The 12,586-nt window shown below is 47.9% G+C and overlaps 2 protein-coding genes across 3 annotated transcripts in view; one reads left to right on the top strand and one right to left on the bottom strand.

Annotated features, from left to right (window-relative positions):
* LOC308427402 (zinc finger protein 217-like) overlaps positions 1-2,639 on the top strand; it is a gene marked incomplete at its 3' end in the record, with an annotated part of 16,634 nt that extends 13,995 nt beyond the window's left edge. Inside the window, exon 3 of the mRNA XM_080925534.1 lies at positions 2,494-2,639. Within this exon, the coding sequence (XP_080781660.1) occupies positions 2,494-2,639 (146 nt within the window). The remainder of the gene's footprint in view (positions 1-2,493) is intronic.
* A 2,747-nt stretch (positions 2,640-5,386) lies between these two features.
* The window catches only part of BCAS1 (brain enriched myelin associated protein 1), a gene marked incomplete at its 5' end in the record, with an annotated part of 68,316 nt that continues 61,116 nt past the window's right edge, over positions 5,387-12,586 (bottom strand). For both annotated transcript variants that reach the window (XM_080925706.1, XM_080925707.1), the window contains 2 exons: positions 5,387-6,294; positions 9,104-9,382. In XM_080925706.1, coding sequence (XP_080781832.1) covers positions 6,220-6,294; positions 9,104-9,382 — 354 coding nt within the window. In that variant the 3' untranslated portion in view covers positions 5,387-6,219. The remainder of the gene's footprint in view (positions 6,295-9,103; positions 9,383-12,586) is intronic.

Here is a 12,586-nt window from a genome sequence, read left to right as displayed (position 1 = left end):
ACTTGTAAGAGCAGATGTTGGCAGGGCTGGGGCTGTAGCTCAGTTGGCAGAGGCCATTTCCTGCCATCGATGAAGTCTCAGGTTTGATCCCCAGTACCACATAAACTAGGCACAATGACACACACTTGTAATCCTGACTTGTAGTCAGGAGGTAGAGCCAGGAAGATCAGAAGTGTAAGCTCATCCTTGGCTATGTAATGAGTTCAAAGCCAGCCCAGTGTGCACGAGAGCCTGTCTCTGAAACATTAAAGTAACGGTTTTGGTTGGGTTTCAGTCTTGGGCAACACTGCTCTTACTCTCTTGGTGGGCTTGGTTTTTTAATCTGTGAAGTGGGTGAGTGAACAACTAGTGCACAGTACCTGGCTTCTAGTGAGGGTCCATGCTAGCTCCTGGTATCTTCATCCTCAGACCACACACCCAGTGGGTGCTTCATGGTGTGGTTTCTCTAGTGGCTTTTCTAATTTTCTCCTATATTGGAACTGCCTGGAGGCTACTTAAGGACACCAGTGGCTGGTGTCTCACTCGGGAACTTTTGGTTAGAGTGTCCGATTAGAGTGTGAGGGCTCTGTATCCTATTAACTTCCGGGTCAGTGCGTCAGCTACTGGTTCAGGACCATCCATCGAGAGCCACCGAGCTGGCCCCCCGGTAGGTAGACCTGATCAGCGGGACCAAACATTTGGAGCGAAGCGAAGCTCACTCGAGCACATGCTGACCTACTGTGGCTGTGCGATATCTGCCCATCAATCTAGCAGTTCAAGTGACCTTTACCGAGCATCTGCCATGCCCAGGCATTATACTCGACCACCTGACCGTGTCTATGAAATATAGAGAGGTCATGATCTGGAGAAGCCCAGCACCTGACGACCGAGCTGTCCGGGCTGAGCTTCCGCTCACACAGGTCCTGTCAGTAGAAACTTCATAGGCGTGGTTGGTTCGGGCATTTCTGTCAGCTCCTGCAGTCACTGTAGCTGCCTTCTCAAGGTGAGTTCAAATACTCAGGTGAAACTGATTATAATAATCCCATAATCCCCTTGCCTAGAAGGGCACTTGTCACTGTCACTAGTTTTAGTCCAAAGTTAACCCACAGAACAAGGCAGAGCAAAGCCTCTTGGGACCAGAGCCAGGCAGGCTATGGCACAACACCTGTTATACTTAAGGATGCTTTTCACTGTCAAATCAGAACAGTCTCAGAACCAAAGCCAAGGCAGGCGCAAATGCCGCACTTCAGGTAAATACCCTTCTCAGCAAGTATTAGTCGCTCATGCGAGTAGGGTGCTTCTGTTACTTACGGCTTCCCCGTGTTGGCTGCTGTTCACTGAGTAGCTATGGTGCGTTCGCCCACCACTGCGGTGTTAGCGGTGACCACTGTAACCCCACCATTGCTATCTCCTTCTCACGGGAGAAAATAGAGGTGATAATTCATAGTGTGTGTGTGTGGGGGGGGGGAGGGGTGCAGGTTGCAGATCATGATAGAAGCAGTCAAGGTTGCTCGAATGCTTACTTGCCGATCACACCTTCTCCACAAAGCGTCTTGGAAGGTGGAACAGATAGGGATAGAAATTCCATCTGGATCAGCTTTCTTTGGAGGGTTGTGGGGATCATAGATAGCAACTGACCTGCCCGGTTTCTCTCGAGTCTTCCCGTTCTGTTAGTGAAACCTCACAGTATTCTAGAAGTTCATCAACAGACAGACTCTTGGTTCGATTTCCTGGCTAGGCCAACGCCGCTTGGCCAAGTCTGCAGAACCCAGTTCCTGGGCGCCCCCGTGTGGTCGGATTATATAAAAAGCGCCTGAATGACATTGTCACTCCCAAGAGTTCCCTCTCAGGCAACGGTTGGGTTGCCAGCTGGGGCCATTTTGTCAGGAAGCACCTATTTGGAGATCTGAAACAAATGCATGCAGGTTTCTGCCAATCAGCTCCTAAGAAAATGTAAGGAAGCACTTACATTCAGCGCTTGGAGGCGGGGGATGAAGGGTGGGGCAGGGAGGCACAGCTGTAAGAGCGCATCGGGAAGGCTGAAGCGGTGAGATCTTGTCAGGCAGCGCGACCTCTCTCCTGGTTTCTGTTAAATCATGTGGTTCGCTTCTGCCTGGCAAGTTAGAGGCCCCAGGGTGCAGTGGAGCAAGCGCTACCTTTATGGGTGGTCACACAGAAGCCAAAAAAAAAAAAAAAGTCCAACCTGGCCAGTGTCTCTACCTCCACTAAAGACTGAATGATCAATGTTTGAAAGCTGCTTGCTGTCATTTTCCCCCTTGTTGATAACAGGCAGTCCGGACCAGGGACAAACCCGACTCTACACACTGTGCCAAAGGGTTCTAAAGAGGACACAGAAAGTGGTTAAAGCTGAGCCCTGTCAGCAGCCCATCCCTAATCTCAGGGATTTGCACCATGGGAAAGGGGGTAACTGCTGCCCTTTCTCCTTCCTCCCAGGCAGGGATTTTTCTCTCCCGTCCATGTTAATGACCATGCTGCTGCCCCTCCACCCTGCAGCGCTGGAAATGGAACACAAGGCCCGTTTGTGCTGGGCCTGTACCATATCTCTCTCTGAGCCGCACCTCCAACTCTGGTTTATGGCTTCAACTAGCCTGGGGCTAGGGGACAAAAGAGACCACACCATCCTTGATGTGGACACCTAGGTTTTCTTCTGGATCTTTGAGGCGAGCCCGAGGGGTACATTCTGGACTTCTTAAATCTAATGAGATCCCCACAGCCCCTTTGGACTGTTCCCCTGGTGTATCTGGACTGTTTGCATGGTGCTTGGAGGGAGGGAGAGAGAGGGTGGGGAGGGAAAGGAGAGAGAGAGAGAGAGAGAGAGAGAGAGAGAGAGAGAGAGACCTGTGTTTAACAAGCTACAAACACAAACAGTACTCTCTGGTTTTCTCTTTCCCCTCCCATTTTTTTGGCAGCTCTTTAGGTTTATGGTTCTTTCCCCAGAGCATGAATCCAGGAGTGGCCCAGGACTGCTGGGAACAACTGCTCCTTTGAGTGAATTCTTTCATGGATATCAGTCAAACAGTTTCTGTCAGCAGGAACTGGAAGGCATCATTGAGTTCATTGAGAATGTGCATGCACATGCGTGTGTGTGTGTGTGTGTGTGTGTGTGTGTGTGTAACTTGCACGCACAATGCCGAACATTTCATTTCACTAGCTCCATTCTTGGAAAAGGCACGTCGTCTTGGCAAGGGAGAGGAGACACTTCCCTGAGCACCTACAAATAAACCAGCGAATCATTAAATGACTCATGGTTGACGCCAGGCACCTTTGCCCCTCTCCTCCCACATTTCCTATTTTGCTTTTCTTTGGGGACAGTATTTGGGAATGTTTTGGAACCTGTGAGGTTTGCTTCTCACCCACCTGCCAGAGCTTGGTTGGGCTCTGTGGGACCCAGCTTTCAGCTTCTAGCCCCTCTGAATCCTGTGGGCTTTCTGTGCGAATTCAGGGAGTGCCTGACTGGGGCAGTTAGTATACGCTGTGTCAGAGGTAGGATTGCAACGGAAAACACACAACTTTCACACCAAGCACAAGACTTGCTTCTTAAACTATAGCTGGGTTTTAGGGTCATTGCAATAAATCATTGAGTTTGTGGCTTAAATTTAGAGTGCCATCTTCTTCAGCCTAGGAGAGGGGAGGCACCCGGAATAAAAGCCCAGGAGGGACTTTGCAGAGCTTCTCCCGGGGAGCCCCTCCCCCACCCCAACCTGGGTTTGCCTTCCAGGAAGTGGGAGGGTGTCATTGCCTGGTGGCCCTAGTCAGTCACTCCCCACTGCTTCGGCGCCTCCCTATCCTGCCCGATAGGCTCTCATCTGAGCCTAAGGCACTGGTGCCCAGTGAGGTGAAACTGGCCAACTTCCTCTAAAGACCGAGCTGGCCCAGAGGCTGGCAAAACGTCACAGCAGGCATCACCCCCAGGGCTTTGCAGACAAAGGAACTGACAGCTGCCTGGTCTCATTGGTCAGAGGAACTGGGTAGTGTGGCCACTTCCCCCACCCTTCCAGTTTTCCCAAGGTGCTTTTAGCACCCCGCCCCCAATCTTTCCAGCAAAACCTAGTGTTGTTTGAGCAGAGCAGGATATGGGAGCTCTGAACCCTGCAAGGGACAAACTGATTTCCAAATCAGGTCCTGAGGACCCAGGAAGCAAGCAAGTTTAGCTTAAATTTTAGGAAATCCTTTCTGGTCTGTATTTAAAAACCTAAAATCCAGTCAGTGTGCTGGCCGGCCACAGGCCTTACTGCCTTTCTCCACATCTGGGGGCTTACAGACATGGCCGTCCTTTGGATACATTTACCAATTTTCCAGTCTGTTCTAGGCGTGGCTTCTGTGTTCTCTTCCTTTCTAGGACAGGGTATTCAAAGTTTATGTGTGACCCCTGTGAGATAGTTCTCATGTGTGATGTTTGTGTGTGCTCACGTGCTGGTGCATGTGTAAAGCCTGCCAGTATGTGCGTGTGTAAATTTACCAGTCTGGCAAGAATGAATATATTCTAAAGGGACACCTTCGATCCTCGTTGGCTATCCTACTATTGAAACAACCAACCCCAAGAAGTTAAGGTTTTCCCAGGAGTCTCCAAGAGGAGAAGGAAGGCTGAAGCCCTGAGGGCGGGGGTGGGGAGGGGGCTAAGCCCTGAGGGTGGGGGTGGGGAGGGGGCTAAGCCCTGAGGGTGGGGGTGGGGAGGGGGCTAAGCCCTGAGGGCGGGGGTGGGGAGGGGGCTAAGCCCTGAGGGTGGGGGTGGGGAGGGGGCTAAGCCCTGAGGGTGGGGGTGGGGAGGGGGCTGGAGGAGGTGTTTGTTTGCTGGAGAAAGCTTTCCAGTGTGTAAGAGACAGAGGTGGCAGCAAATTACACCAGGGCTGAACTGCTTGGCTACACAGTCATGTTTTCTATTCGAAGGACCTTGATGATGGGCGGTGGGAGAGACTCTTGGATCTCTTTCTCCCTCTCCCCAGTGTGGCCACATTGGGTAGTCTGGTTTTTAATCTTTAATTTGGCTCTTTTGATTGGCTTCTCAGGGACTGGTGACCAAACCTGTTTTGCCGGGACAGAGGCTGTGAAAGTAAGTTCAGCCATGTGTGCACCACTGAATTCCTGTCTATATGAGTATGTAGTTTGAATGCGTATGCACATGGAGTTGTGTGTGAAGGTGTACTGAATGTGTGTGAGCATCCATAGTGGACACTGTTTCTCAGATGCTTAGAAAGACACAATCCTTGCAGAGAATGCCAGCGAGCTGCGTTTGAAGTTTAGAATCAAAAGCTTTTCTAAAATTCAATATTTTTTTATTAAATTGGGAAAAAAAAAACACCTCAAGTATTTGCATAATCTGTCAATTTTTATTAACTGGGTTAGGGGAGAGTTTTTATCAGAGCACATTATGAAAACATTAGGACGTTACAGACAAGCGTGAGATAAGCGTCAGACAGAACAGATGAAGCAAGTCCCTCAGCCATCTGAGAAACATTAATAACGAAATATTGCAGCAACAAATCTTTGTTAGGGGGTACCGGATGCAAAGGGGAAAGCGGAGGTCTTTGCGCCCCCTTGTGTTGCAAAGTGAACCTGCAACTTCACTTCACTTGGCTATTTTTCTTTTGAAGTTGGTAATTTCATGCCCTTGTCCCCATGCCTCAGAAGCAAATTGTTCCCCCAAATCATTGTAATCCCTTTCCAGCAAATCACTTCCCCTTCACCGATAACTTTCAAGGACCCTATTTGAAAACCAATCCTTACCCATTCTCTTTTTTTATAGCCCACACATTCCATTCCAAAAGTTGGCAGGTGCTCAACATAGAGCCTGCCCCACGTGTGAAATGAAACAAACCAGCCATCCCTTTCCCTCTTTGGGTTCAGAGGAAATGGCAACGCTGGCTACAAAGCCAGATATTCTTTGTCTGATAAACATTTTTCTTCTGCACCTTACTAGATACCTGCCATTTTTTTTCCATACACAAATGCCTTAACCTACTTAACCTACTCCTGCCCATACCTGGCACTCACCAGCTCCCTGGATCAACTGGTTAACCTGCTAACCCATTTTTATACTTATGTGCCAGGAAAGACTGGACCAGAGACATAAATAATACACCTTGATCTACAACAATTCAGGTTGAAGTTGTAGGCAGCATTTCATTGGCTGGCCAGAAGAAACAAAATATATACACACAGAGTGGGTCTAGACAGGAGATGGACTGGGAGGAGAACCCGGGAGGAACTGGGTGATTTTGTTTACTTGGATTTTCCAACCGGTCCAATGGATACGGGGTCCGTTTGCACCTGAGCGTCCAACATCCGCTTTGGTCCCTGGAGAAAAAACATGAAGCAGCCATTATGAGAACAGCAGCAGCGAGGGGGACTTACCACATACTCATTCTGAGCTAGGTCCTGTGCTGCGTAAATACGCCGTGTTCGTGGATGGATGTCTAGCTTCAGTGCCCAGTGACATTGCTTCCTGGGTTTGTGAAATCTTAGTCACGTTATGATTTGATTTTAAAATGGGAGTGCTCCCAGATAAAGTGTGCTCAAATGGTGACACACATGGAACAGTCCTGGGGTGGGGAGAGGACGGTTTGCTATATGAGTTCTATATCACTGGCCACTATCAATAGCTCATTCTTTCAGTGTCTAACAAAATGGTGCCCCAGTTTGCTCCCCAGTACTATCTGAAGTGGCCTTACTCTTTTATCCTCCTCCTCTGCGGGCTCAGCCTGCTGCCTCCTGGGTGCCGTCAATCTAGTTCTTCCTGCATACAAATTCTATGGACTCAGTCTAACACTCATGGTCAGGTTAGCTCGACTTCCGACCAACAGACCCACTTACAAACCCTCACGACGCATGGTATTTCCCTATTCTACAGTTTCGCTTTTTCTAGCTTCGAGTTTCATTTCTTCTCTATCTTATTTTCCAGGTAGCATCTCACTGGGTAGCCCTGGCTGTCCTGGAACTCACTATTTAGCCCAGGTTGGCCCTGGTCTCACAGCAATCCTCTGGTGAGTTAGGATTAGAAACCTGCACCACCATGTGGAGATTTTCCAGGACTTCATACCAAGGAGCAATAGATCCCCAGCCCTCGAACACAACTTCTTTCCTGGGTTGAGATTCATACATATCACATGGAGCAGAGGCACTGTTACCGGTGGCTCTTTTTGCAGCCTTACAAATAGAACCTTCCAACACAGGATTGTGCCCAGAGCACAAGAAAGAATGAACAACACAGCTGAGTACTGTAATGTAGTAAGTTATATGTATTATAGCGTGCTATAGCAGGTGTATACATAACTATATGGTTACTATACATATAGTGTATGTTACAGAACATATACATACTATCTGCCACTGTCTAGTATAGGAAATACGACAGTATAGTTTGTGTATGTGTGCGTGTGGTATGCATGTGTATATATATACATGCTCACATGTATATGGTACACATGTGAAGGCCATAGGTTGATGCTAGGTGTCTTCTCCAGTTGTTCTGACAGTGACAGAGGCAGGGTCTCTCACTTGAACCAAGAGCACACAGATCCAGTTAGTCTAGCTAACATCTGGCTCCAGAGATGCCCTGTCTCCTCTTCCTTATGCTCCGTGATTACAAGACCATGGCCATACCCTCTTGCATTTACATTGGTCTTGGGAATTTGTGATGATTTGCATATGCTTGGCCCAGGGAGTGGCACTATTGCCACTAAGAAGGTGTGGCCTTGTTGGAGGAAGTGTGTCACTCTGGAGACACTCCTTCTAGCTGCCTGAGGATGCTTAGTCGGTTCCTAGCTTCCTTTGGATGAAGGTGTAGAATTCTTAGCTCCTCTTGCACCATGTCTGCCTGGATGCTGCCATGCTCTCGCCTTGATGATAATGGACTGAACCACTGAACCTGTAAGCCAGCCCCAGTTAAATGATGTCATTTATAAGACTTGCCTTGGTCATGGTGTCTGTTCACAGCAATAAAACCCTAACTAAGACAGGATCCCAACTCTGAAAATTTGATTCGACAGTTGGAACAAATCTGATTATCTTCTCTACTCTGCCTAAATCTGCAACAGCAAAAGAAATTCTTCTGCCCCAATCAGTCCCAATTGCTCCTCAGTGAAGAAGTAATTTAACTGAGTATTTACATCCCTAACAGATTACAGATGTAGGAGACCATGAGCCTGAGGTTGGCTCTTTAAGTTCTAATGTCACCTGTGGCAAATAGCTGGACTTCAGCCAATCACAAACAGTCTAGGTTTGGCCAATCAGAAGCTGGCAATTTGTCATACCACGCCCAAATAAGGTAAGAGGTACATCACACCACTCTGACATCAATCAGTGATTACTCTGTATTTGTATCCAGCTGGTAAGCTAGTGGCTCATAGGGCAGAAGAGGATCCTCTTCTGGCCCAGTGTTCTGCCTGACCCATTACTCCATAGTAACTCTGTTGAGTTTTTCCTTTAACATTCAATAATGATATAGCACAAATGGGTCTGTGTTAGTTCTTATTAACATAGCTAGAGCCATCGGGGTAGAAGCATCATTTGAGAAATTGCCTCCATAAGACTGGGCAGAAGGCAAGTCTATAGGGGCATTTTCTTGATTGCTGATTGCTGTGGGAGGGCCCAGCCCACTGTGAGCGGCGCCACCCCCTGGGCTGGTGCTCCTACACTGTGTAAGAAAGCAGGCTAAGTAAACCATGGAGAGCAAGCCATTTATGCGGCATTCTTCCATGGTCTCTGCTTCAGTTCCTGCTCTCAGGTTCTTGCCCTGACTTCCACTGACATAGGGGTTTGTGTCGAGTGACCCAGCCAAGAACACAGAGCTAGGAGGCAGCCAGAGCAGAACTGCAGTCTAGCGGGTGGAGTGGCTTGGGGACACAGGCGCTGTCCCCGGTGGTTCTATTTAGCTTGTCCTATCCCTAACCCCTGGCATCTTCAACCATCCTGTCTCTAACCTTGAGCTCCAGAACAGGCTGTGTGTCTGTTGCTCTCTGTGCCTAGAACAGTGCCTGGTGGTACCCAGTAGGCGCACAAAAATCATTTGTTTGCCAGTCTTCCGGTGAGCTACCACTTTGGAGTCAAATACCACATCCTTTAACCAAGAACCAAGAAAGAAGCTTCGAACACTCCATCTGCTTACCAGGCCCTTCAGAAAGCCCCCGAGGGACTGTCGCCGCTTCTCAGATCTCTTTTGGGTCTTGTCCCCGGTCTGCAGTGCATTTGCTTCCACCATGGGCTGCTGCACACATGGGGCTGGTTCTCTGGCTTCCTGTTTGCCGTTCTTTTGCTTGTTGCTCTCGGCCGCTGGCTTCTTGTCCACCGATTTCTTGTCCTTTGAGGAGGCCTCCTTGGTTTTCTGAGCTGTTCCCATGGGCTCCGGCTCTGGGGGTGAGGGCGTCTTCTCCGTGGAGTTTGATGTCTACAGCAATTTCAAACAAAGGCCCTGTTTAGTGCCCCTGTAAATTCTTAAAAACAGAGGCTCAGATATCGCAAGTGAGTTTGGGCAAAATGTGGGGGAAAAGAAAAAAAAATCATTAAGGCCGTGCATAACAGGGGCATTTATTTATATATTTATCTTGCAATAATCCATTACTCATCTATGCTTTCCCTTCCAGAATTCTCTCTGTTCCTTCGCAAACTACATACATAACTTGGGCTGAGCCACTTAACTCCCCAAAGCCTCAGTTTCTCCATCTGTGAACGGAGGCAGTAATGACAGCTACCCTATGACACCTAGGCAAATTAATCCTACCTGAGGTATGTGGTCCTGGCCTGGCCAGTATCAGCAGTGTACATGATGGGGCATGTACAGCTCTGATTGGTTCTGCATAGCTGAAGACAGTTCTGATTGGTTCAGCATAGCTGAAAACAGTTCTGATTGGTTCAGCATAGCTGAAGACAGTTCTGATTGGTTCAGCATAGCTGAAGACAGTTCTGATTGGTTCAGCATAGCTGAAGACAGTTCTGATTGGTTCAGCATAGCTGAAGACAGTTCTGATTGGTTCAGCATAGCTGAAGACAGTTCTGATTGGTTCAGCATAGCTGAAGACAGCTTTGATTGGTTCAAGAAAGCCTAAGCCATCACTGACTGGGTCAGAGTAGCTGAAGACAGTTCTGATTGGTTTGGGATGGCTGAAGACAGCTGTTCCTTGATCTGCTATTAGAGCATTGTCAGAAACAACCCAGAGCCTGGCTTCATTTCCATCCGATTTGAAGGTATGAAAGTGTAAGCCTAGGCCTTTAAGACTTCGTTTCAAGAGAAAAAAAATATGCCTGGACAGGAAGTCAACACAGAAAGCAGCAGAGCTAAGAATGTGCAAAAGAAATCCATTTGGATGGCTGAGCATGTGCCCTTGGGTCCAGCCATTCCTGGAGCCCTTTCACTCATAGACAGCTGTTGAGAGAGCATCCCATAATTAGCATAAGTGACATTTCTTGAGGTTGCTCATTTTGAAATTTGTAATTACATATGCCTTATATTTTTTTATGTCAAACTGTTCTTTTATTTCATAAAATGGAAGTTTAAGAAAAATACTTACTTTTAGTTTTGAATGGACATCTTTCAGTACCAAAAGTGAGGCACCCTAGAGGGTACCTACAAAGTAAACATTATTTAAAAAAAAAAAAAAAAATCCAGTCCTAAAAGATTCTGGAAAAACCATAGTTACATACCCCCAAATCTGGTAGCCTGTAGAAATCTTTTACTCATCATGTTCTTGAGCTCAAATGCCCACCAGTACCGACAATATAGAAGCAGAAAAGAAAAAGCAAGCACAATGAAATCTTACTCCCCGGCTGTGAGCCAACTGAGGCCCAAGTAAGTTCTCTGGTGTCAGTTTTAGCAACTTTGGCTTTGGGACAAGGGAGACAAGTTGGAGTAGTTGGAGAAATTCGAGGAACTTAGCGTCACACACATCATCCCATTGGCTCGTGGATGCTCAGCTAGATTCAAACTGGGAGACATCATGTCTACATGGCCAGAACCACTTTTAACCTTGTGGTCTTCCTGGCTTGGCTCTGCCTCCCAAGGACTTGTGTTAGAATTACAGGCCCACGCCCCCGCACGGGGCTTTTGAAACCTTGACAATGAACTCTTGTGAGATACAACCTATATTAGCTTTAAATGGCAGCTCTGAAAGTCACAGTAAAGCTTACAAGTGTAACCACTACCCGTGGGTACATTTGACCCCCTTGATACAGGGCTACAAACTCCGGTTCATGAAGTCCTGACCTGAACCGTGGCAGGAAGTCTGATGGCAGAGCCGCAGTGTTGAGCGAGAAAAGAAGCCAGCACTTTGCATCAGCGAAGCAAGCACAACCCCGAGAAAGACAAGCGGACTAGCTACACAGCGTTACTCAGAAAGGCTAGGAATCTGGGCCGCTGTGCAAACCCCTGAACTTCCACAGGCTGTATGGAAGATGTCAGCATCTAGCAGTGACTCAAAAGCTCATACTGGAGTCAGAGATCTGGCTTGAGTACAGTCCTTGTTGTGTGAACAGGCATCGAAGAGTCTCTTCTGTGTAAGGTCACCTGAGGGTCACAGTACCACATCTGGCTCATGTGGAATGCCAAACACAGAGTGGAGATCAGCTTGGGTTTTCTTAGAGGGAGGTAGTTCCAGGACATGAAACTGTCAGTGTGACATTCAGGAAAGTCCCTGGCTAACACAAGAACCGGCCAGCCTCTTGCCACCCACCGCCTGCAGTTCCTCCTTCTAAGAAACTGTGAGGCTCTGACTGTAGTGTGCTCAGGGAATGGGAAATACTGAGCCACACGCTAGGGGCACACGCTAAGGCACACCACTCACCCTGCCCGGCTGCAGGGACTCCCTCCTTTCTCAGGAAAAACTCCATCTGGGAGCGGGGTTTTATTTTCTTCTTGTTATTTTACCCAGTTTCTTGTTAGGCTTTGGGATGCTGGCTGCTGTGTTTCGGTCAAGTCTTGGCTCTCGGAGATCCTGTCCTGGTCCCTGCGCCCCACTCCCTTTTGGAACACTGCTCTGATATCCTTTCTGCCTGCTGGTGCCTCAGGGAACACCGTGGCCTTCAGTTTTTATCCAGTACCAGGAAAGAGTGGCCACAGAGGGGTTTTCTTAAAATGTGTGCAATGACTGGCCAGCAAGTCACACTCGGTGACCCTGAAGCCATCCTAGATTACTCTGAGTCAGGACTGGGCTCTACAAAGGACCAACAGTTGCCAAGCAGGTTTCTGTGAGAGAACTTTGGGCAGGCTCTTGGGTGCCTCTTCTCTGCCATGCTTACAGTTTCTTTTGAACAGCTTAAAAATGAATTCATGTGCGTGTGTATACGTGCATGTATATATGTATTACTGTATAAGGATGTATGCATGATTAATATGTATGTATATATTGCTTGTTTTCATAATGTATCCCTAGTTTTTTGGGCTTGAAACATGGCTTGAATGTTAACAGCACTTGCTGCTCTTGCAGAGGACCTGAGTTCAGTTCCGGAGACCCACATCAAACACAGCCACCTATAGCTCCAACTCCATGGGCTCTGACACTCTCTCCTGACCTCCCCAGGAACCTGTGTTCCCGTGACCATACCTACATGACAACAAACATACAATCAAAAGACACGTAATTAAAAGTAAAATAATCTA

This window comes from Micromys minutus (genome assembly GCF_963924665.1).
Source record: "Micromys minutus genome assembly, chromosome: 11".
NCBI classification, from domain to species: domain Eukaryota; kingdom Metazoa; phylum Chordata; class Mammalia; order Rodentia; family Muridae; genus Micromys; species Micromys minutus.
This window is presented reverse-complemented; position numbering and strand designations above follow the sequence as displayed.